Source organism: Columba livia, chromosome 11 (assembly GCF_036013475.1).
Source record: "Columba livia isolate bColLiv1 breed racing homer chromosome 11, bColLiv1.pat.W.v2, whole genome shotgun sequence".
In the NCBI taxonomy this organism is placed as follows: domain Eukaryota; kingdom Metazoa; phylum Chordata; class Aves; order Columbiformes; family Columbidae; genus Columba; species Columba livia.
Window position 1 is genome coordinate 9,889,803 of NC_088612.1, and position 25,741 is coordinate 9,915,543.

The following is a 25,741-nucleotide window of genomic DNA, read 5'->3' on the forward strand; positions in this document are numbered from 1 at the left end:
TAGATATATATATATACACACACATAGATATAGATATACACACCTCAGTAAGAATTAGGCTAAAATTGCACCATGTCCTACAGTCACCTTCCTATCTAAACTGGCAAGAACTTGATAAGGAAACCCCATTATTTTCTGCAAGGAAGATCTGGTCAAATTCAGGTATGTAAAATTCAAAGTATTTTGCCAAGCATTCAAAGACAGCATTTTTTTTTTTCCAGAATGTGAGTTATTGAAAGAAGACTTATACATTCACATAGATGGATACAGAAATGCAAACATACACACAGATACATACACATAGTTTTGCATTGATCTAATCAGGAAGGAAAAATGAACAAAGAAAGAGGACAAGCTTCTCTCTAGTCTGTATCCCAACTCAGAGAATCAGTTTACCTCTTCAAAATAACTAATTGTTAAGGGGAAACACAAAACTAAAAGTCAAGCCTATCAGAGCCATTGATCACAAGTGCCACACTGTATGCACTCAGGGTTAATGAAGATCAGTGTAACTTCCCAGCTGGAAGCCCGTGCGATCTGCAAGAGAGTTGAAAAGCCAAAAGATCCTACAATATCAAAATCTTTCACTGTACACCAGCACTGTTGATTAGTAATGACTGCTCCCTGGGATGCACAAAAATCTTATTTTTGACTTCATCAGCCTATCTTTTTCTCAAAAGACACAAGCCCAGAGGCAAACTTTGTTCCCTGCAGTATCTGACTAAAAGTTTTGAACTGGCAGAAATATAAAGGACTTTATCAGTACTTTTTCCTATTTATTCTTCAGGCCACTGAAGCCAATTATCTCTCATGTTCCTTGACCACGAATGTCAGACACTTAACTATTGCAATGAAAGTCCATCATAAGCTTCTAGAAAGAGCTAGGAATGGGAAGCCCACTGCATTTCTGCCTTCTCCTTGTCTGTTCTGGCAGGAAGAGTCTTCAAGAATTCCAACAAGTCACCAAGCCATGATCTTGCTTCTTTTCCTAGAAACCACATTGGCTTTCTTTGATCTTTTTTTATTACTTAGGCCTGTTTGTTCACCTCTACTCGTCCAAACTTTCCCAAGAAATGAGGTTAAAAGAATTGTTCCGAATTTTTTGGACATTAAACAGAGAAATGCGAATTTGCTGATTCAGCAGGTAAATCCTTAGCTGAGCATTATTTCCGTGCCAGATGTTCTAAGTTGAGGCCAGAAGATGACCCAACTTATCTTAAAGACATAAATTCTGACCAAATTATGAAGTTACCATCTTATCTTTAGACACAGTCTCCTGCAGAGTAGAAGAACAGGCTGAGACGGCTGACGTGATTTCTGTTTTCTGCACCGTTGCTCTCCAGAGTTTGCTGTCGAGGAGCAGCTGACGCTGGCTTCATCCTCTTTCTCAACTTCCTATAACAGGTGCTTCTCTAAATGTCTTTTCCACTTTTACAAGCAACAACTACTGAAGGAAGTTTAGCTCCTCAATCACTCCCTTTTTATGATCTACCATCTAATAAACCACAGGATTCACAGTGTCAACATACAGAATCCTTGTCCAACAGCCAAATATAAAGGATTAAAAAGAGACTATGCTGAAATAGGTTGGATTTTTATTTACATGGCATGATCTTTCAGGTTTCATTATTTTTTTCCACTATGGGTAACAGAGCATTTGCACCACTTTAAATGGCCTTGTTGAGACCTCCAAGTAGGCGACATTTACCTACTTTTTCATTCACAACTGTAGCACAAAAGAGTCACAGCTGATCAGCCCATGGTGAGGGAACTATTAAATACAATTACATCACTTACACTTTGCTGCACTGTAACCATTACTCAAGCGCAGGACAGAACATCTAAAAATAAGACTGTGTTTTTAGATACTTAAATACAGCTGTGACCACAGATCATCTTCGTCAGCCCCTCAATTTTGCTGAACTGTGCATACAGTGCAAATCGAACTATGAAGTGGGATTCCCCATAATTTACTGATTTTGTCAAAGCAGAGATGTTTCTCTCTAACACATGATGCCAAAACATGGTCCGTGCATTCTCAGGTCAGCTCAAAATTTCATCACCTCTCCCACAGCACTTGCCATTAACATTTACAGCCATGAGCTGGATGTAGTGGATCACAGCTGGAGCACAGTTCCTGCTGCATTTTCAGAGTGATGGTAAACACAGGGAAGATTTTTCAGTGGTGAAAAGGTTCTGCTACACACCCAATTCCTATTTGCATTATGTGTAGCACAATCACAACTGAAAGGCTTAGAACTTGTGCTGAGGCAGTAGAAGTGGGAGAATTGTTGAATAACAAACAACAACATTCCAAGGATTTAAACTGACTTTCAGTCTATTGAATGCACTTGGTGTAGCGAAATCCTTCCAGGACCAGACTTGCTGCAAAATAGGCTAAGTATTATATTAGGTCATGTTACCAGATGGTTAACCAAAATTGAAAAAAGAAAAAAACAATCAAATTAAAATCAGTGCAGGTCAAGCTTCCTTCTTGGGTATGGGACAGGGGGGAATTTTATGCACACTTCCCAGTGCTGTTTTCTCAGTTATCACTAGTAAAATATCATCTCTATGTTATTTAAAACTTGCTCTCAAAATTGCATTTAGTCTTGGCAGCTGTAAGGCAAAAGAAATGTAAAAGTACAGTAGGCAACTGTCCTTCATTTCCTTCCTTTACTCTTACATATCCTGTGTGCAACTGGAATGCTTCTATTTGATTATGCAGTGGAGCAAATGCTACAATGAATGCAATCATGCTGTATTACCCTACATGTCTGTAGCCTATTGCACAGTTATGTACAGATGTTTTTACATAGCTTGTTTTTTTTAGCTACAGGGTCTATAAAACAAGAGAAACTATCTGAAATGTTTTCAAGCCAGCAAAGGATAAAGGCACTGTAAAGCAGTCAACTGGATAAAAGCCATCTATGTCTGACAGGAGAAGAAGAAAAACCTCAGAGGTTTCTCTATTCTAAATGTTTCAGCTTTCTTAAGCAATACGTGGCTGCAGTCTGCAGCAAACTGACCAGGCTGGGACACGTAAACAGAGGTAAAAATAAAGACCCAGGCACTGGAAAAAAGAAACACAAACTTCTGGCCTGTTGAAGGCTTGAATCATTATTTTACTGACCTGAAGAACTGGCTTCTGCCCAAAGAAGCTGAGCTTCCATTGGGAAGGGCTGGGAAGAGGTAGCGTTACCTCCAGCTGAGGGCCCTGCACTGAGACTCAGGAGCTGTGGCTTAGTCCCCAGCCAGCTCTGTCCTTTGGCACGTCCCTTCCCACCTCTAGGTTCGTTTCTTCACGCGCTACCATGGGGACAACAGTTCTGATCTCCTTGGTAAAGAGCTTTGCACCTTACTGAAGTGCTATTTACAAATTCATTTCCTTCTCCTCCCAAGAAATTCTTTTTTGCAAACACAATAAAAAGAAAACAAAACAAACCACTACAACAAAACCTCAGTGTATTGTCTAATAGCACAGGTCTGTCAGGGAGGCACCATGAGGTAATGGGTAAGGGACTGGACTGGAAGTCAGGAAGTGAAAAAAATCTGTTCGCTGCTCTTGGCTAACAAACAATGAGCAAATTCTTTTCCCTTTCCACCTGAAATGAAAGTGTCTCATAGCAAATCCTGCTTTCTGCTGCAGAGAATCTTGGGTTGGCATTTCTAGCACAGATAACAATAGCAAGAGATGGGTTATTTATAGCATACTGACAGCAGGTTTCACAGTGCAGAAAACAAACACTATCTCTCTTTCCACAGTCTGACATTATAAAAGAGAAAGAAGAAAGCAGGTTGAGCTATGAGAGCAGAAGAAATTTGTTTAATGTTCATTCTTGCGAGAACCCACTACAGAAACGCATCCTCAGCAAGGGGAAGTGATGGAGCTGAGGTGTGAAGCCGGTGAAGCAGTGCAGAAAGCACAGAAAATCTGCAGTCTGCAAGTCTCCTTTTACATGGATGAGGCGAGAGTCAACAGCAGAAACCCTATGAACTCCAAAAGCCAGAGATGGCCTGTCCGCAGACCGAATATAATGAGATTGCTCTGCTCGTGTCTGCCTCAAAGGCTTCTCAGCTTCACACACACACAGTAGCAAGGAGCAGTTCCAGAGCTTTTTTTGACAGTAGTTTGGCAGTGTGTCCTTAGCTGGACATCACTTGGGCTTCTGCCTTCAGCTTGTCTGTTTGCAAACACAATGGCCACTTTCAGAGATTTCTTTAAGTCACAATTAAACAGTATTTAGCCTAAGCAAAGCCTTGGTTCTTCTTAGGCAGTGTCCCACAGATCACCCCTAATCTAGAAAATAATCAAGGCAGAAAACTTTCTGGGAGATAAAACTATAATTTAGAAGTTCTATCACAGTATATTCAGGTGAACCAAAAACGTAAAAACTGCCTGTTGTACAAAAGAAAAAGAAACATTAAAAGATTATGCTTCTGATTGTTTTTTACTCTATGCTAGCAGGCAAATTTATTGAATTGCTTCTGAGGGTCACTATCGCATAAATTCATTTGGAACTGTTAGTACAAACAGTGATAATGAGTACTTTTCCCCACAATTATTGCATGTCAAAGCCCCAGAAGTAGGAAGGGGGTGAGGGGTAAAAAGATGGGGAAAAGAACATCTTAGGCAGGTATCTGCCCTTTAAGGTAGGAGACTGAAATCTCCAGGTGCTTTGTGTACATGTCTATATAATTTTACACAGACATAAACGGCCCTGGAGTGGAATGCAGTACATGTTTGCACCCGTACCAGTCAAACTGTTCAATGATTTAGTGCATGAAGTGAGTTATGACATGGGGCTGAAATGAAAGAATTAAGTCAGAGTATCAGAATAAATATCAACAAAGTGATGGCAAATATTTTCTCTCACGACATACTCCTTTCAATAAAGGCAACAGGAGCAGAGTTACACACCAATTCGAGACTCGGCTAGGATTTGGAATCCTAGATGCTGGATGGGAAAGTACCATAACACAATTATTGTAACCAGTGAGTTTTCTGAAGATATCTTTCATTCCAAGAGTAATCAGCACCCACCTTGTGCAATGATGAGATGTGATGGCCTGAAGGATTTTTACTCAGAAATACACTGCCTGGTAAAGGAATACTATGGTTCCTTTCCACAGCATTTTTGACAGTTGTTCTCTCGTACTTATCAAAACACATTACTATGAACCATTAATAAAACCACGGGAGAAGGTGAAGTTTTCAAGCTAAGATAAGCTTAAATGTCCTGCACCAACTTTGGGGTGAGTCACAACAAGGAACACAAAAAAGCCTGACTGGAGGTTTTGAGTGAGCAACAAAATAAGCAAGAATTAAGATCAGCAAAGATACCTTAACAAACAAAAGCAGGGTGGTAAGCTGATGAGAAGACTTTGGACATGCTGCCTTACAGTTGACAGAGACTATGTATGTATTTCAGCAAGCCAGCTTAAATATCTATGAACATTAATTACCAATAGCAGATTGATGGTAGAGGCAATGAAAGGCCAGGTACAGAGCAGGAAGTGTGTTATTCCTCCCCGCTGACAGTGTTTAGCTCCAAATTACTAAGAATAAGCCAGTTCCAAACACACAACAGCACTGTGAGGCCTATTGTTTTATCATATGGGATGGGTGCTTACTAAGAAGACAGACAGACAGATAAATAATTGGAAAATAAAAGTGCTTGAAACACATTTGGGTGCTACAAAAGGAGAATGATGCATGGAGGAGAACTAATAAGGACTGCTGGAGTTTTAGGAAGAACAAAGTGTAGTAAACGTAGGGAAATTCCATGACCTCAGTGGGCAAGCCATGCGGTTAGCGTGATGGAAGACAGACCATCCAGGCCTCTCTGGGGAGAGCAGCTTCTTGGTGTCCAGGCCCAGCTGAACAAAGAGAAGATGCAGGAACAAAATTGAGCAAGAGCTTCTAAGAGCTCTGAACCACCACCACCGTCAAATAGATCCTCAGCAAAAATGCCAGAGAAGGGAGTTCATTACATGAGCAACTGAGGGTCTGTGACACTGCAGAGCTAGGGAATGGAAACACAAGGAAGAAGGAACAATGACAAATGTACAGAAAAACTGTCACTAACCCTCCCTCCACTAAACGCTTTCATTTATTTTAATTACGTAAATCAATTCTTGCCCCAAAGACATGAAACAACAGAGAGAAGATGAAGAAAAACTTCAGGTAACTAGAAATTCATTCAATAGCGCTCTCAAATTAATAAATTTTAAGAACAGAACAGATTGATCAATCACCTCTTTTCTACCTTGCAATGGGACCTTACAAGCTCCAAACTAAGGACAGTATCTTGTGTCTGGCTACTGTGCCTCTTCCATAAAGACCGATTTTTCATCTAAGGAGACCAAGAATCCACCACTGCCTTTAGTATATGGAACGAATAAAGACAAACCTAAACAAGACTACTGAGTTGCAAAACAAACCGAAAGGCAAATGAAATTCAAATGCTCTACATTCTGTAACAATAAAAAGAGAAAATACATCTCTATGAAATAACATCAGTACTTCACTTACCCAACTACATTGCACACACTGTAAGTTTTCATATAAATACATCAAAAGTTGATGTATTTATCAACAAATATGTAGTCTGGTAAAACTGGCATCCCCAGCTTTTTTATTTTTCACAGACTGGATGGAGGGGAATAGATTGTGTATATATAGCCTTTCTTCGTATTTTCTGTTTTACTTGCCTTTCCAAAAGCAGACCAGCCAGCTTCACTGTGGCTTCTATTGGGTTTCATTTTCTGGTTCTCACAAACTATTGTTTCATTGCAAGATTTTAAAATATTTCAGTGATTTTGAATGCTCAAATAGACAGCTTAAACAGATATGTCAACTGATTTTCAGAAAATACAAAGCACCATCCTCAGGATATCAGGATTTCCGAAGATGTCTCAGGTACCCCAAACCAACTAGTTTCTCTGGAAGAAAACTCAGGCAGTTTTTTGACAGAAGCCCAGAGTAGGTTTGCATGTCTCAGATAACACATAAAAACAGATCCAGGATCCTGATCCCACTGCAATCACTAACACAACTCTCACTGAGTCCAGGGCAAGCAGGATTTTCCTCCGGTCTTTAGCTGTGAGCATGTGAAGCAGCCTGGCTGGAGCCATGCCCCTGAAACAAGACACAAGGAAGAGCACCCACAGGCCACTGAAGTGAAGAAGAGCAAGGGTTACGGGAGCAGGAATTCCTGATTACCTGAGTGGCTGGGCTCATCCTAGTGCTTCTATTAAGATTTATGCAATCTTACATTACACTCCCTTGGCACACAAATTTTTAATGGGAATTTGGAAGAGGAGAGATTGCTAGCTGGTGAAAAGAAGTCAGAAGGCTGTTGTGGGTAGTAGTGCGGGACCTGAGAGATTGTAGCGATGAATATGCAGGAGCTCAGTTCTGCACTTTCTGGGCTGTATAGCCCAGTATTTATTCCCTAGCAACCAAAAGGCAAGGGAAAAAGCCTTCCTGCACCATACCATGGCTCCCTTTGGGTTCATAAAACCAGCAACTTGATTCTCCATTGCCCTATACAACTACAAGTGACATTAAAATCTGCAATGCTACAAAGTCCCTTTCACAAACACCAAATCAACCTGACAGTGTGTCTTTAAGGGACATTTTAACCTAGAGTATGTTCACTTCAATGCATTAAAGTGTGTTTGATTCTGGTCTGAAGGACAATCCCAGCAAGGTTTTTGCTAAAGCCAGCCACTGCTTCTCTAATGAATTGTTTTAAGCAGCAGGTATTTCTATTTATTCTGGCATCAAATAAAAACCCGCCCTGGAATATAAAGAAACATTCAACACGAACCACTATGGAAAATGTTTTTAATGTGAGAATTCCTTTTCTTTTCCACTCAGAGCAAACAGCTAGTCTCTTCCTTTTCCTTGGGGATTCATTCTCTGTTGTGACACTGTTAGGGGACTGGAATCAATACTACAAAGGGAGGAAGATTTAAATGAATGGGACACAGAACAGCCAGGACCCATCAGAACTGTTACTTGTTGTAGTCAGGCCACCCAACTGCACAAGCAAACAGGCAAGGAAAAGGTAAAAAATGTGCAGTCTGTTATTCAGGCTTTTACACAGAATTAAAAGAGACCAAATCTACTTGTAGAGATAGACCCAATATCTCATTTGCAAAAGCTGGGCATATTTTGAAACACTTTGCTACAATAAACTCATAAGAAAAAGCAGAGTATAGTTACAAAGGGAGGGAGAGTGGCTGATAGCACCACAATATGCAGCTTTCTGTGACAGCACTTCTCACTCATAGCTCTCTACATACATTTAAAAGAAGGACTAAGATCTGAAAACATTGGTACAGAAGAACGATGTCATCTGTGCAGTTATCCAGCAGCGCAGGGGCAAACCCAAAACCTGATTTCCCCATTCACGCATAAGCATTTAGAAGACTCAAGAAAAAAAGACACAAATTGTGGAAGGATTTATCATCTTCGGGATTCTCAGTAAGTTATCTTTGAGCTCTTTAATTAAAGCCAGACAGCAAATGAGAAGGTTTTTCACAAAACATTGATTCACTTGTGCAAACAGCCTGGAAAACTACGTTTCTCAATCACCTCTGCTCTGATGCTTGGTTTTCTCCAGGCAGCTCTTCCTTCAGCTGAACTTGCCCGTCTGCAGTACACGCACTATACTCTGCTTGCTTTTCCCTGACATCAAGCCACAGAAAAGCACATGTGACTGCAGCAGAGGTAAAGACATTTTTTAACCAGGGCAATTTAAGGCTATTTAAGACACATTCTCATTTTCCATTTCCCAATTCCACACTGCCCCCACTTTCGTTATTATAGCTGAATACAGGGAAGCTTCAGCTTGAATCTGGGGTAACATGCGCACTGAGGAATCAAGAACAAGCTTTGCCTTGAAATACGCAGGATCATTCCTAACTAACCGTAAAGCTGCTTATTTGGCACTAACGGTGGAAATATTGAACGAAAGGGGCATTCTCGATCTGCTTATGTCACAGAAAGGTTGGATTCTGACAACGTGCAAGTCTCCAAGCTGCAGCCTGATATTAATAGTGAGACATTAAACTCCCAATTTGGCTGGCTTAGAGGCAGCTCAATTGGAACAAAGATTTTTCTGCAGGAAACGGCAGATCTGGTTAGATTCACATCACGGGAGATGAGCCTGAAGCGGCAGCAGCCTGCAAGCTTTTTGACTGTTGTGTGACAAGGCTGCGTCACACAAAGCGAATGTTCCCTGCTCGAATTGCTGAGCAGATCGGAGGTCCCACCACTGAGGTTGCTGAAACACAATTGTTGCAAATGTGTTGTACACAAAAATATTGTTTTCCTTCTCCCCACCTCTTTTTGAATCCATTCGTTCTTAGGGCTGACTTACACAACCAAGCAGGGCAATGAACATTAACAATCTATTTCTTAAACAAACGTGGTTCTGTTTCTTGATGCAGCCAGTGGGATATCACCCCACAAAGACATACCTACATATTTTCACTATTTCTGAGCTTGTTTCAGCCATTATGTAACCTTCCACACTGCCTTGGCAGCTAGACCAAGAAAATTGGAATGAAGTCCCCAGAGCAACTGGTTTCAGTGAGAGGCCCCTGCCAGAATACAAATACAAACCTCCTGCTGCTGTTTTCTCTCTGTGTCTGCATGGCAGGCAAAGATTCCAGACAGGTTTTTCAATACAGATCTTTTTGAGCACAAATGAACACCTCTTAGAAGCCATTTAAACTTCATAATCCCATTTCCGAAAAGCAGCTGGGCCTCAATACTTCCACCAGGGAAAGTTGTGCTTCTATATTTCTCACATTGTAAAGAAAAATCAAGGCACTGTCACTAAAAAGCCCATTACCTAGAGCACTCTGAGTGCTCTTATTTCAGTACACATCATCTAACAGATTCTTTATAGTCTGTTAAACATGACTAAGCAACACTAGATTCTGGACTTGTATTGCATCAAGGACATCACACTGCTTTATACAAGGACTTCTTAAGCCATGCAATCTCCTGTAGATTTTCACTCAAACTCCTCAATTTCATAGAGGTAGACAGAAGCATTCAGACTGTGACTTGCCAAATGTCACACGAGTCAATGCCAGAGCTGGGAATAGAAATCAGGAGTCTAGAGTCCAGATTCTCTGCCTTACATAGAGCAGAAGCCTCAGTCTCCTAGTTTAGAAGAGTGCCTGCTCACCAGAAAGATGTTTCTTCCTTTACAGGATGGCAAATTCATCCATAAGCAGGTATAAAAACACATGCCCATGCCTCTGCTGAGATCACGTTCTTCATACATAAAAGCAAACTACAAGGCAAGAAATGAAAGCAAGCTGCTGTTCTAGAGAACGTTGGGGAGTTCTATGACGTCAGCATCACTGTGAAGACCAAATGCAATGTCACTCTTTGGACTAGATTCTCACTTTCACAGGCTGCCTTGATGATTTGGAGAGGACTTTCACCTGATCATTCTCCACAACACAGAGAGGCAAAGACTTGCAGGTAATATCAGAGCTCCCGCTGAAGGCACTTTCCCCCATGTTCTTCATCACCCACTATTGTCAGCACAGCAAGCCCGAGTCTGTGAGTGTCTCTCTGAATTCTGGAGCGTAACACCAGCTGAAAAACAGCATCTACTCCAAGTTTACACAGAATGTAGGATAAGGGGCTGCTTGACATTAAGGCAAGTCTTAAAAATCACGCAGTCATCATAGAGAGGATGTTAAGCTACACCTCCAAACACTGCTGCTACTGTGGTGATTTAAAATAAAAATACCAGGAGGATACTGTGAAGGTTACCACTACCTAAATTGAATAAATAAATAGACAAAGTATTCAATGTGTAGGATGGAAGGACTCTGTGTATCCAGGGTTTGCATAAGATTAAAAGCGATTAGGAAGTAGAAGGCAGAAAAGAAGATTTAGCTTGGCTTTCCTACAATGAAGTATTCTCTGGTGTCTGAGCACCCATTTGATCTGGGAGTGTCACATCAGTTCTTACAATGGGAAATACTTTTATTAGTTATCAAATTCTTGGTTTAGGTGAGAGAGCACTGAAAGGAACACGATGCAGACACACCAAAAGACAGCTTCTTAATCTCCAATTATCTAATTCTACACCTGCTCCAAAGAAGTAGAAATACTTAAGATTACTTCCTGAACACAGAGATCTCCAGTGCTTAGAAGTGGTTAATATTTAACAGCTTATTTATAGTTCATACGCTGCTCAACTAATTCATATTTGCACCACAGAGGTATACAGAACAGCAAAAACAATGTTACAGCAAAACAAAGAATGAAAGATTGCCCAGAAAACTCCTCTTGGCAAAGAGTCGGCTATCAAAATACTCTCCCCTACTTCTTTGACTTACCCACAGTGTCACAAGGCTCGTCTTTGTGTACGCAGAAATCTGTCCTAGAAAGAAAAACAGAACAGAAGTGAAATGTATCCTGTGCCTCCAGACTGCAGGCTAGGAAAAAGCAGTGATGCATGACTCACATATCATGGGTGTTGAGCTTTAGGGTTTTTTTTTTTAAACTGCTGTGCAGTCTACACCATGACAACACAGATAGCAGCACTGATTGCTCCTCCAGGCTTACAAGCAATTGTGTGAATCAGCTCCATATACTACAGTCAAAATTAAGAGATTTAAAATTTAGCATGTAAAAGAGTACTGCCCCACTCTATGATGTCAGACTTCAGCAATTGGATTAAACTGGAACATCATCTTTTCACAAGAGAACTGTAACAAAAAGGAGCAGTCAGCCCATGATGCAACAGCACCATCAAAAGTGAGAGGAGGAGGTAATGTGGGGACACTGCCTGGAGACGCAGAATTGATCACGTACACACAAATTCTCAGTTCTTCCATTTTTTGTTCTTCCACTGGAATAGAAAAGGACAAGAAAGAAGCAGGACTAAACAGAGAAAGGCAGATGTTGACATGGAAGTAGAATGTCAGGATTTGCCAGGTAACTGCATGGTGAATTGGCTTCAGCTAAACTTACTACAATCAGATTTGCTATTTTATTATTTGAATCCAACACAGAGAGGCTCAAGAGACTTCATTTGGTCCCTGTTACTCCTCCACATCTCATCCAGACTCCTCAGATCTCATCAAGGCAAGAACAGATAATACATATTCCACTGGCACCCACAAATCAACGAGGGATCCACAGAGCTGCATTAAACAGGCACAGACTAAAAAGCCTTGAAGTTCACATCTAAGTGATGTGAGATTTGTAAATGAGATTCCTCATGACAGAAAAACAAGTATGGAAAGAAAAGCTTTTTTATAACTGCATTAATGGTTTGAATACATTTCAATAAGCACTTAGACCTAAACTTCAGGAGCCATTCTCACCAGACATGCTTTGCAGTGCTGTCTGCCATGAAGAGGAACAGGAAAAAAAGCATCACATGTGCTAAACCATTGCAGAAGTTCCTTAACCCAAGGGGAGCCAAGGAACCATAATCTCTATCATTATGGCTTTCCTCACCCTGTGGGGAGGCTAGTGAGGGAATCGTATTAATACATTTGGAGTGTGTCATTCAAAATGCCTGAGTCCCTGATGGGATTTTGAGTTTAAGAGCTTGGCAGGAGGAAGATTAAAATTACTTAAAGAAAGATAACTACTTAAAAAAAATACTTAGAGAAAAATTTAAAATACTTTTTTCTTGAAGAAAAATATGAAATTAGGGTTTATAGAAAAGGGGATTTAAGGCCCAGGACTGTGGCTGATGAACCCAAACCCTTCACACCAAACTCCCTTGAAAGTCACAAATCAAGTTGTCAGGGACTTGGAAGGAAAAGAAACAACAGCTATTACCAGCCCTTGTTAAGCAGACATTGGAAACTAACCATGCTTCAATGCAGAAAAAACACAACAACCAAAGTGTTAAAAAATCAGATAGAAACAAAACAAAATCAGAAGCTACGACCACACACCGGCCCCCGCTTTCATTTTTCACCGCAGCCTTACTGTGTCTCGACACCTTGGCATTCCAGCCTTTCCAAAGAAGACTAATGACTGTCTCCTGACGGAGCTGGCACAAGCACGCCTGTTGAGTTCCCAGAGCCAGCTCGACAGAGGTTTATTTAAGGACTTATTATGTTATATAAACTGGTAAATCAAACAGATGCTTTTCTTGTGACAACAGATAGCTGAACTATTAGTAGATGGCAGGAGGCCATTGCTAGAAAAGCATCTCTCTTCAGGGGCTGGCCAGCTCTGCAAATAAAGCAAATTTGCTCCTTGTGCTCTGTGCTCCGCACCAAAAGGCGCCTGACGCTTTCAGGCAGGTCCCTGGAGAAATTGCCACCATGCCATAAAGTGAGGGGTCTTGTAGAATAAATGATACAGCATAACTTGTAGACTCTCCTATAGAGGCAGAACAATCCTGGTCTGTAAAGAGAGTGCTGGGATGCTGTCTGCTCAGGGAAGGACTTGAAACAGGTCAGCAAGAAGAAGGGAACGTAGCTGCTCAGTTCACTGCATGTGGGCCTGCAAGTATGAAACCTCCTCAGCCCATCCTTTAAAGTGCCATAAACGCAAGTCCAAGAGACGTCATCCTTCTGTCCAAAGATCTTCTACCAAAATGCTAGGCTTTAAGTCATCCAGACCTATTGTAAACATTTTACCCCAAAACTCTGTGGCCAAACAGAAAAGCACATCCAAACCTTTAGTCACAAATGAGCCTGGTGGGTCTCAGTCTTCTTCCAAACACAAGCAGCCACCTGTCACGGTTTAACCCAAGCTGGCAATACAACCACCATAGCCACACACTCACCCGCTTCCCTTCCCTCCCCAATAGCGGAGAGAATCAAAGGGCAAAGGAGAAACTTGGATTGAGATAAGCACAGTTTGATAAAATAACAAAATACTAATACACTACTAGTAAATATATATATAAAACAGAAATAAAAGATACCCAAGGCAATTCCTCACAAAACTCCGTCCACACTAAGCAGCCAGTCCCAGAAAGCGGCATTCCAGTCCCAAACAGAGAAAAAAAGAGGCAACCACGGGGGAGCAAAAGACTGAAGAGCCATTAAGGAAGATCTGCCTCACCTGTGGATCAGTCACATCTGTAACTAAGGTGGCCCTGAAACTGATCTGCTTTTAAAAAGGTTTCAGTCACAGGTGTCAATCTCCAGCATTTTTGAGCCTGACTGCATCTATTTTTTTTAAGTGAGAGCTTGACATGAACGATACTACAATGATGCCACAAGATATAAAAAAGATATATTTATTGCATGTGCAGAGGTCTCTTATCACAGAGACATAGTTTTGTTAGCAGAATCTTTTATGGAGCTACACTGGAATAAAATTCTTGGTTCAGGAGCTGCAGTTCAAATCCAAGACCTGACCTTATCACACTAAGTCTTGGGTATTATACTGAAATCACATGCTGTAGCTGTGAAGCAAATTTACTCTTCACTTTTAGCCACTAACTGAATCAACAGGACATGTTCTCATCTTCTAGGGACCTGTGAAATTCTCAGTCATTATCACTTGTGGTACTGTACAGAATGTTTCCATTATCAGACTTAATTCTAAAAAAAATGACAAGAAGTCAGTTGGTTTTTTCAATAAAAATAGCCAGAAAATAAATGCTCAGAACTCCTCCTACAGTCACTCTTCCATCTGGCTCACATGAGCTGGAAAAAAATACCTAACTGTGCTAAGCTAAATTCTGCAATTCAAGTTCTTCCTGTAAGAAAGAAGGACAGTAGTTGAACTGTGCAACACGAATAAGAAGTATTCTGTTTAACAGCCACTTCCCAGCATCCTTCAAATGACATCTTTTGATCAGTTTAACCCACAGGGTCATAAAGCTAAAGGACAGAGGAAACTGTATGGTGAAAAACCTGCCAAAAAAAACTTTGCACATCCATATATATATTTAGTAGCACTACATGCCCAGTTTCCTTGATGCACATTGAACTGCCTCATTTGGGAAGGCAAAGGGCTGGAGAAATGTGGAAGAGAAACACAGGCTGCAAATGGAGTAACTACACCAGTATGTCAGGAAAAAAAAAACCACAACAAGTCTCTGCTTAATGACAGCTCTGAATTCTGTTCCTATCAGTGTTGTGTCATTCTCGGCTCTGCTATCACATCACCTGTAGTCTAACAAGTGACCCAAACGCCAGGAGGTGGGAGGACATCAGAATGTCTGAATATATCCTAGGGAATGCAAAAGACAGAAGATCAAGAGGGAGACGTGTTTCAAATGAGACATACTTCTAAGATCACCAAGATACAGATTCCGCAGACAGAAGTTATTCTGCTCAGCTGCCCGTTAAAATATGAAGTACATTATCCATAGATAGCAGAGATCTGAATTTCTGCAAGTTCAAAACCAGAATTTGAACAAGAAAAATCTGATGATTAACAGAGTCTACAACACTATACTCAGACCTTCAGGGCTATAACAGATTATTCCCACTGTCTCATTATTTACTGAGATGGGCAACGGTACATCTTATTTCACAGGCATAATATGTGTCTTACCTGGAACTCAATCAGGTGGATACTATTAAAACCCCACAGATGGGATATTTGCCACCTAGGTCATCTACTTTTGCATAAAAATGAATATATGGCAAACATCAGTTAGAGGTAAAATTTGGAAAAGCAAGCATGCCTTGGTGTTTCATATGAACACAGCTAGATTGGAACCAGAGGGATTACTTCAGAGGTTGACCCCAAAGAATCTGTTTCTAGTCCTAAAGCAGCTGCAGCTGCTGAAAATTCAGCTTCTGCTTTTTCTGGCGCTATCGTTTGTGCTGGACATGCTGTTGCTCCCATATCCTCTACCACTGGCCCATCTGTACAGTCTGGGGAGGGTCCAGGGACACACACAAACACACACACACTTCCGAAGCCAAGAGTAGAAAACCTCATTTCCCTGATGCAGGAGTCAGACTGCCAGGCCAGAATTCTTCCAAGCAATGCGGCATCTTCTATGCAGCAGGAGCAGGATGGGTTAAGGATGACAAGACACAGCAAGAAGGAATGAAAAAGACTGCAAGTACACGCTGCTGGCCTATCAAACAAGAAAAATGCTGCTCTTCTGCACAGCAATGTGCTCCCTGGCCTGAACTTTCTCACAAAATCTGAATCTGGTCTCTAACCCAAGTGAAACTGTACTTCTCCAGCTATTCCAGCTGCAAAACCCTGCAAATTTATTGAAAAATTCTTCCTACAAACTCTTCCTGCAATTCCTCCTCAGATGGCTGAGTTCAACTCAGCCTGACATTATGCATTTAATTTTATAAACTGCAGAGAGACGGCACAGATGAAATGCTCTGCTCATTCCCCCTGTTCCATGCTTAGAGCCCATCAGAAGAGATTCTGTATGCCTCGCTTGTCATGCAGGACAACTGGATGCCCAGATGAGTTTAACAAAAATGTTAGTTATTTATTTAGGCCCTGATCCAATGAAGCACATGCTTAACTATAACCAGGATGTGCAGCCCATTGACTTCAAAGGAACTATTCACCCTGTCTAAACCGTTAAGTATCTGCTTAAGTGCTTGGTTGGACTACACTGAATACAGAGAAGAGAGAAGGATTTGGGGGAATTGCACGCATGTCTGCGAAGGTGCATTCTTAGGAACTTTGCTGGCCCCATGCCCTGCTCACTGGCTGTTTGACTGAATGCTCACCAAAATCCCACAGATAGCTTACAATGTGACTGTTAAGACAAGAGATTATTATGATCAGAATGGCAGTTTACGCAAAATTATGTATTTATACTTGCATTGTTGGCAGAGAAAAAAAGGTGAAAGAAGTTAATTATATTGAACTGCAGTACAGACATTTCCTGTCTCAAACTGGAGAGGAAGGGGGTAGGAAATAGTGTTTTTCTAGCACATAGAGTATTCTTCTTACACTATATTTCTATGCTCACTTTAATTATTCAGAGATCATTTCTACAATGATGCATTCTTCGTTGACACCTTAAAGTATGAAATCCACTTAAAAGACTGTGGATATGCTACTCAGAATTTATGGTGATTGTGAGGAACTTGGGACTTGCGTTGTATTGTGAGGCTGAGCTCTGGTAGCAAAGTTAAAAAGACTACAGGATAGTGGGGACAACAGCCCTTTTGCTTTCTTTATCTGGACCATACTCTGATGTGTTCAATACATCAATAGTTACAGAGCTGTGAGCTGCAAGGAATTTTGCTCAAATATTCATACGCAGATTATTTCACATCTGAAACAGATGCATTGGTTTTCAAACATACAAACAAATTAAGAATAACAGCCCTCCTCTGTCTCAGCTGTGATACGGGAGAAGTGTTAAAGTGGTTACTTCCTGGGGCAAAGAGAGAAAATTAATTTAGTTTATTGTATTCATCTCTCATTTTCTTTAGGAGATAACTCCCTCACCACCTCCCCACAACTGTCACACTGTCTCTGCAGGCACCAACCGTCTTTCCTCTCAGACCATTCAGCTGATTCGTACCTAATTACACTCAGAGCACTTGTTCTCAGCTGTGTTCTCACCTCCGCAGCTTGCTTCTTCTAGGAAGAAGAGCTTATGCTCCAAAACCTCACCTGTTTTGTCCACTTATACCAGCTGGTGTGAGGAAAATCATCACCTGTGCTAGAGCCATGTTTTGCCCTACCACAACACTCTGGTTCAAGAGGAGAGATGCTTTTGCACAACCTTGTTAATTATACACAGAAACAAGACAAATCACTTTCATCTGAGCCATTCAAATGGCATCTAGATAGCAAATATATCAGCAGAAGCGGATCTTTTTCTTGGATTACTGCTGAACCAGATAACCCCATTATTGACTATGGGCCATTATTGGTTGAAGTACAGTGATAAACCAGACCTCACTATACCTGGTTACAAAAACAGCAGCATCCACAGGAGGGGTGTCATCCCTTGCGCCAGGTACCTGGTTATTGCCAAGGTATTTTGCCCCACCATATTCTTCATTTTGCCATTGACAAAAGCTCTCCAGAGATCTCTCTCCATGATGCCCAATAGATAACTTTGCCTTTTGGGAAAAAAAAAAAAGAGATGCAAAAGTATCAGTCACAGTCTTTACATAAAGTGTTAGACCTCTGATAAATAACCAGAGGCTCAAAGATACCGATGCAACAGAACAAAATGTGCAAAACCAGCTTCATCTGAGCAGGTGAACTGTGGACTTTGGAATCCACAGTGAAATGTGTCATTTGATCTACAGAACAAACTGCATCAGCTGGCAGCACTCATAAGCTAATCACAATATTCAAATATTTTATAAGTCTGGAAGTTATTTATTTGATACCAGAGCCATATGATTTTAGTCTTAGTAACAATTAACTCCTGAAACTGATTTGCAACTATAAGCAGACAAAGATTTACCAGGGAGGATGAAAAAAAGGACGGTAGCTCCTTTCACTCCCACAGCTCCCTATATTTCCCACCTCTCATACTGCCTGGTGAAGCGTGGCAGGTATTATTCACAATTTGTGATTGTGTGGCCTGACATGCCCCACATCTCCCTCTCGCACAGGGATGCTGCTCTGCATGCGAAACCACCACAGTGCAATTATGGCAGCAAGGCCAAAACAAGTCAGAACTCACAGGACGGCTCCGAAGCAGGACAAGTTTGGTGACTCGAATGTTGACTTTAATTCCGAGACTTTGATGTTGAAACATGTTGTACACCTGTCAAAATGCAAAGAGAACATCCACAGTATATCAGTAACAATGTCAAGACCTAGTAATAGCTGAAGGAACTAATTGTGACTAAAGTTAGACATTTGGCCTTCAAAAAACTGACCTAACCAAACCCAAATGAGTTGTGTTACGCCCTCAATAAAATGAAGAATTTTTACGAGCTACTGTGTTCTACCATTCTAACAGTTCCACATACTACATTGTAGCTAAAGCACTTGCAAACCCACAGTAGGTTTGCTCCTACCATACTACACTGGGCTTTACCACCTGATCAATTTGTCACAGACTAATCTGAGCAAGATTCAGCATTCAGGGACAAAAAACATTTGAAAAAAAGCAGCTAGTTGCAGAAAGAAAAATACTTTTAAATGGAATAAACAAGAGAAAGGAGCAACAAAGGAGAGAAATGTTCCAAAGGAACACTGAACATAAACCAAAGTCTCAGGAACATGGACAGACGTTATGAAGCATCCAACTAACATGGATCTTCAGCATTTAAATATCAGAGATATCTGAATGCAAGATGAAATAATGGTGTGTTTTAGACTTCAGGAAATAGAATGGAAAAGCAATTTCCCTCTGTTATTTTCATATCTTATATAAGAGAATAGTAATAAGGCTGCACATAATGACACAAGCCTCAGAAATACAAAAATAGCACCGGAAACTACCTTAGTACTTTCTCCAGATTTTGCATTCCAGCTCAGATACTTCACCTCATTTTTATACGTTAGAACATAAGATCTTAATTGATGCCAGAATTTTATTCCACTCATTTCTCTGTGTACAAATGCTTTAACTGAATTATATGAAAAAGGTGAGGGAGGGGTTTCTTTTAAGAAGGTGTAAAATACTGCATAATAACATTTGGATGAGTAGTGTATTCCCTATTCAGTCAAAAAAATAAAACCAAGACCACTGAAGAAAGACTCTTGACTAATGGGAGGCAGGATTTGGCCTCAGGTAAGCTATATTCCTTACTCACATCTCATTTGGCTGGGAATATCACACAGGCTCAGTTAACTTCCTACAACAAACCCCAGACATGAACACGTTTTGGATATTATGTTTTCAACGCTTGGTATTTTTCCTATTTGTGCAAATACTCAGGAATGTGCTCAGTGTAAGAGCGTTCTTAAAGCTCTTTAGTGTTTGGGGTTGGACTTAAGCACACACATAAATGTTTCCTATAATTTAGGCGCAGATTGCAAGACAGACGCTACTCAGTATTTGACCCACTGACCTTCAGTATGAGCACAATAAGCCATTTATCTTCCCTGCGGCTGCTATACAAATGCATACAAGCGCTCCTACTATTTGCTTAGCTCAGGGGTGTGTTGGCAGAGTCATTACAGCCTCTCACTATAGACCTGGGGGGATAAACTTGACACTTGCAGAGAAGGGTTCTGACAGTTGACCTGTGTGCAAAAAGAGACCTGGACATTCAGCAGGGAAGGTCAATGGGGTATCATGCTGATCAAGTCAGTCTCTCACAGACCAGTACAGAGGCTAACAAACATCTGCCGGTGATGGACGCCTTTGATTTCCCCAGCTCACTGCTAGTTCTGGCCATCCCATAAAGTTTCTGCTCATAAAATGACAGTACAGCAGACACGTTCTTATCATTACGCCTAACAGATAGTGGTCCTTGCCCTTCCATCAGAGCAGACAAGCTGCCTCCAGAGCCAGCACAGAGAGGTCCAAACATCACCCTCTTCAAAAGGTGGTTCTCACTGGCAAAACTCACATAGCAAGAACCAGAGTTTAGCTTGTCGTTTTGAAGGCTGTCAGCCCTTCTTCCTCTTCACTTGTGCTCTCTGTCCTAACAATAACTTCAACTGCACTTTATTTGCATCCATCAGTGATCTCAGAAGAGCTCAACCTAGCCAACGGCAGCAGCAAATGGATTCTAAACCAAAAAGACAGCAGGCATGCGAAAGAAGCTTTAATTTGCTTGTTTATTCAAGCTTGTTTGCTCATTTTCTTAAATGGAGCCCAAAGAAGCCCCAGACTGATGATAGTTTGTGTTGCCTAGTACGAACAATAACCTTTCCCTCTGCTAAAAAAGCTTGACTGGTACAAGCGGCACAACTAAAGCATTCAGAATCAACCTGCCTAGAGAAGAGAGAGACCCTTTCTCGTCAGAGATCTGCCCCAGCTACCTCTGTGTCCATCCCCTGCTCCGACTGCCTCAGACTGAACCAGACCTTTCAGTCCAGGAGCTCTGGCTGGATTAAAATGGAGACACTTGCTTCAGTGCAGTCAGACTGGCTCCTTTGTGCTGCAATCGGTACTTTAATGTGTGTACAGATAAACATTCTGTAACTTGTCTGACAGCGCAGTGCTGGGCTACGGGACTCTGGTAGTGACAGGATGCTGATTATTGCTGCGAAACAAACCCAAGTTTGTTAGCAAGAAGTGTTTCTCCAGATGGTTTAGGATAGACAGTGTGCAGAATTTGGAAGATGTGGTGCAAACAAAAGTGCATCTTCTGGCCATGTTTATGGGTTGTTTAACTACAAGGATGAATCTCTAGGTACCTGATTTATTACTGGGAAAAGGTTAGAAAGTATGATAGCTAACAATACCCACATGTCGAGGTAAATAATTTTGTAGTAAAGTTTTAAAATTTTTTTCTCAGCAATTAATAGACAGTTGCCAGAAGAAGAGTAATCCTTTGTTTGTTTCACACAACTCCACACTGTTTCTCAGAATTCAAAGTATGATCATAATAAGTTCAGCTGAAAAAAGGTATTAATTAGCACTGTGACTTAAGATGGTCCAGTTCCAGAGCTGCAGGACACTATCAAAATATCACATTTACCCACCTGCCCCACCACGGTGTCTCCATGGCTGCAGGGCAACCTCTGCTCCGGCCCCTGGAGCACCTCGTCCTCCTCCTGCTCTGTGAGTCTCACACGGATTTTCCCTCACACCGCCTATGCAGCCTTTTGTCCTTTTTTGAATCTGTTGTCATAGAGGCGCCAATTGCTTTGCTGATGGGCTCCGCAGTGTCCTGTGGTGCGGCCATTGTGGAGCCACCAGAACCGGCTGGAACCGGCTGTGTCCAGCACGGGGCAGCGCCAGGTCTCTCCTCAGAGAGCCCCCCCCAGCTCCCCTCAGCCAGCTGCACCCAATACACACTATCCTCTTAAACTAAAATCCAAACTGCTTCAAATCACAGTGGTTAAGGGTAGAAGGAATCCCAGCGAGAAGAAAACCAGATACTAAATTACTTGAAAAAATACAAGACAGAGTTCAGCACAGGTTATTCACAGCTATTTTACATAGGCACTGTTAAACCAGACCGTGCAAGGTAGGTTGTGCCCAAAGGAAGCATTATCATGAAATCTGCGTGTCTTTTAAATAAAATAATTCAAATTCATAGATCTTTCCTGCTAGGAATCAGATTCCATCATGGCTGTGACCACCTTCTGCCCTTCTCACCCAGCCTACAAGTAAACCATCATCCACGGACCCCGTGTCAAAGATGTTCAGACGCCATGTCCAACTTGTGAGCTAATGGTGCCCAGGGAGGCGGCCGAGATAGCTGGGAGCAGGGGAGGAGGAATGGGATGTCCCAGTTCAGAGATGCTCAAGGTCTCCTGCTGTGCAGACAGTGTGCATCCACAGACAGACAGACTCACAGACACCTCCCTCCCATTTGCAATGCTCTGGGCCACCTTCCCTCAAGCCTGCAACTGTATCACACCCTTGAGGCTGCTGTGACCACTTCCAACAAGGGAAAAGTAAAAATATTTAGGGTATTTTAGAGCTTTTTAATAAAATAAGGCAGCTGGGAGTGTGTTAGCTGCATGAAACCCACTAATACACTGCCGTGGAACCAAATGCAAAGGTTAATTTTTCAGGACATCACCACAGTGTCAGAGAAGAGCAGTGGAGGTTCTAGGTCACTGGGCTGAAGGGAAGGGATGTGAAAAGTTGTCAAGGTGACTGAAAGCATGGTCATGATCACTGGTTGCCCTGTTGCAGGTGAACTTCTACACTGTATTGACTTCCATTCTGTGAGGAATCATCAAAAGTAAAGAGTGAGCTTTGGAAACAGAAAGAGGTATGGTAAAGAGTCATATAAAACTGACAGAACAATGGAAGGGGAAGTGCAGAAAACCAAGAAAAAGAATAAAGCCCGTCTCCAGCATCCCCCTCCTTCATCTACCTTTCCCCAACAGAGCTTTACTGCACAGAATGTTCTAGAGAAAACAGAAAGTCTTGAAGTCTGAACCATCCTTCTCCTCCTGTTTGCATTCCTCCTGCCTTTCTTCTCATTATAGCTTTGACATGGAAGGGACAGAATAAATGCAGCTTTGCCATGAGCTCTCTAGGCCTGCCCCAGCATGCACAAAGCGCAACCTAGACATAAGGAATTAGGCTAAAAGAGGAACTAAACTACATCAGTTTAATTTTTTTTAATTCTCGAGAGCTTCCTCTGCAGGTGGATGGTTGGAGGGAGATGTGTGTGTTTCAGATGTTTTGAAGTTCAGAACAGTAACCCTGAGGGTAAATTGACTTTTTTTCTTCTTTCTTCCCTAAGTGTTGCACTCAAGCAAGAGCCTCCCCATTGCCTTGGCTGCTGGACGACATTTGGACGGCAGAAGCATTAGTCAGGTTACTGAGGTTGTCTTTCACTTGTTTTGAAAAGTGCTAAAGTATTTCTAACACCCACCTAAAGCCAAGTTTTCAAATTATCCCATTAAACATTATGAAAGAGAACATGTTCATGGCTCTTTATAAGATACAGTTGACATAACTCTTTCTCCTTGGGCTGCTGGAGCAAAAAGAGAAATCTGTAGACAGTGATCAAATATCCTTTTCCTTTACATCCCTGTTCCCATCATGAAAATTCCAGATCACAGTAAGGGAGCCGATTATCAGTGGCAGCTCTGGAGCCCTTATGTGCCAGCCCCCAAGAGCACAGAGATATAAATCCATCAATGCATGCACGATAAAAATGATTTTATCTGCTCCTTCAACATAGAAGAAAAAAATTCTCAGGGGGGAAATCCAAAATGAAAAATGATCTGCAGAGTGTAAAATAAAGCTTCAGAGAGCAAACCAGTATTATTCCTAAAGAAAAACATAAAATTTTTCCCACTTAATGACATCCAAAAGATGACTAACTTCAAGTTACTGCTTGCTGCATGCTAATCGCATGGCTTAGCAACAGCTGCAGGAGAACTAACACATACTACAGTAACTTACTCCTGCGTGTTGTATTCTCTCACAAAAAGACAAGCTCAAAACCAAGCCACAGTTGTAATTTATTCCAAAAAATGCACTTAGGGGAGAAGGAGAAAAAAAAAAATAAAAAAATATTTTTGTTGTTGTTTTCAAACCACAGAAAGCAGCTTTTAAATTACTATCTTGTGTGTTGAAAATTCAGACATCTTTGTCTCCAAATGCTCAGAGGGTCAGTCTGAGTAGTTGGTTTTCAAAGTAAGCTCTGCACTCTCGCGAGGAGCCAGCATTCTCAACTTGCTGTTCAGGTACTAGCTGAAACCAGTCACTATGAAACCTCATCGTTCAAAACACCATGGCCATGGACAGAACTTTCCAAAGGGTCTCATACCTCATTTATCATGTGCTTCGGAATCATTTGAATCATTTCTCCGGGAAGCTGAAGGCATAAGTCACAAAGACCAGCCACAACAGCGGTCAGTGCAGTTTGCCTGTCTATGAGGACAGAGAATTTCCTTTTTGCCTTGCTGACCATTTCTCTCAGATGAAAAGAAAACACAAGAGGAGGTGGTGTAAGAGGTGGACTTGGCAGTGCTAGGTTAACGGTTGGACTCAATGATCTTAAAGGTCTTTTCCAACCAAAACAGTTCTATGATTCTATGGTTTTATGAAACAAAAGCATAAAATTCCTGAGAGAAAGCAGTGCAAGCCTCATGCTTCAGAACCTGCTTGTGATGTGAACCAAGCCCAAAAATGGCAGATGTTGTAAGCAGATAGACAGAAACACAGGGGAGAGGCAAAGAGAAGGCCAATGCACTGGTCTTCCAGTTGCTGGCTGAGAAATCTGAAGTTCAGTTTAGATGAAGCCATGAAATGTCACAAGAACAACACGGGACTTCATAAGAAACAGAACATCCGTCCAAACAGCCTCGACACGGATGAAATGCGATAATGAATTATAGTTGCCAGATGAAGACTAACAGAAAGGGTGAGCAAAATATGTGTGTTTTACTACAAAGGGACGTCGGTTTGGAATTCAGAGGAACTTCTAAATGCTGGTGGCTACTGAAGAAAGGCACGAACGGGCAATGTCCTCAAGCCAAAGGACGCAAAGAAGAGGCAAGAACTGAAATGCAAACACTGCAACACTGTGCAAAGCTCAATAACAAGGGAGTTTAACTTAGAAAAGTAAATTGGCACCTATCTTTAAGGAACTGGTTTTGCATTTCTATAATTCTGCTAATGTCCCTCTCTGTCCATGTCCTGATATTCAGCAGGCCCATGAACTCATTGCCTCACTGAGGCTGCCAGATGTACGTGGTAACATTCGACAACTTCTTTATCAGCTTATTTAACATTATCACAAAGCCATCAGATATCTCCCATTAGGCAAACCATGCTGAATAAAATACCATGGCAGAAACAAGAAAAGATTTCATTTTCAAGGTGGTCATTTACAAAACGTCAACTCGACACCCTGGAGCCATGCTTGTTCCTACTCATACATTACCGAGTCCCTTAGAGGGAAATTCTTCTGTGATCTTCGAAAAATCTGTCTTAAAACTTCAAATATTAGTTTAGTAAATGAAAGAGCCTGCACCTCTAAAATGACATGAAGAAAAAAAAAGTACCTTTAATGTGAATCTATTATCTTCTCAGGGGGACAGTCAGAACTAGAGAATATTGTTAAAAATACAACATTTGCTATATGAAGTACTACCTGTTATTTCTGGGTTGCAAAAGGGGTTTGCTGTGTTTCTTAGATGTTATTCTAGAGGAGGGTGGTAGTTTGGTTTTCTTCGCCCCAAGATTCTCATTTACCAAAGGAGCAATAA

General features: G+C 41.4%; 1 protein-coding gene and 1 long non-coding RNA gene across 15 annotated transcripts in view; one reads left to right on the top strand and one right to left on the bottom strand.

Annotated features, from left to right (window-relative positions):
* The window catches only part of ADAMTS17 (ADAM metallopeptidase with thrombospondin type 1 motif 17), a 191,601-nt gene that overhangs the window by 137,885 nt on the left and 27,975 nt on the right, over positions 1 to 25,741 (bottom strand). For all 13 annotated transcript variants that reach the window (XR_010475409.1, XR_010475408.1, XR_010475412.1 and 10 more), the window contains exons 5-7: positions 18,615 to 18,698; positions 17,882 to 18,039; positions 11,383 to 11,426 (exon numbers count right to left, since the gene is read on the bottom strand). Coding sequence is in view for 4 of the 13 variants with exons in the window: in XM_065076676.1 (XP_064932748.1) it covers positions 11,383 to 11,426; positions 17,882 to 18,039; positions 18,615 to 18,698 (286 nt within the window). In the remaining 9 variants the exon portion in view is untranslated. The remainder of the gene's footprint in view (positions 1 to 11,382; positions 11,427 to 17,881; positions 18,040 to 18,614; positions 18,699 to 25,741) is intronic.
* Positions 10,379 to 23,876, top strand: LOC110355690 (uncharacterized). Of its 2 annotated transcripts, none has more exons than XR_010475417.1 (3): positions 10,379 to 10,513; positions 22,704 to 22,782; positions 23,263 to 23,876. It is a non-coding gene; the product is annotated as an uncharacterized LOC110355690 (long non-coding RNA). The 2 variants fall into 2 exon arrangements; XR_002408542.2 differs by lacking the exon at positions 10,379 to 10,513 and adding an exon at positions 20,988 to 22,026.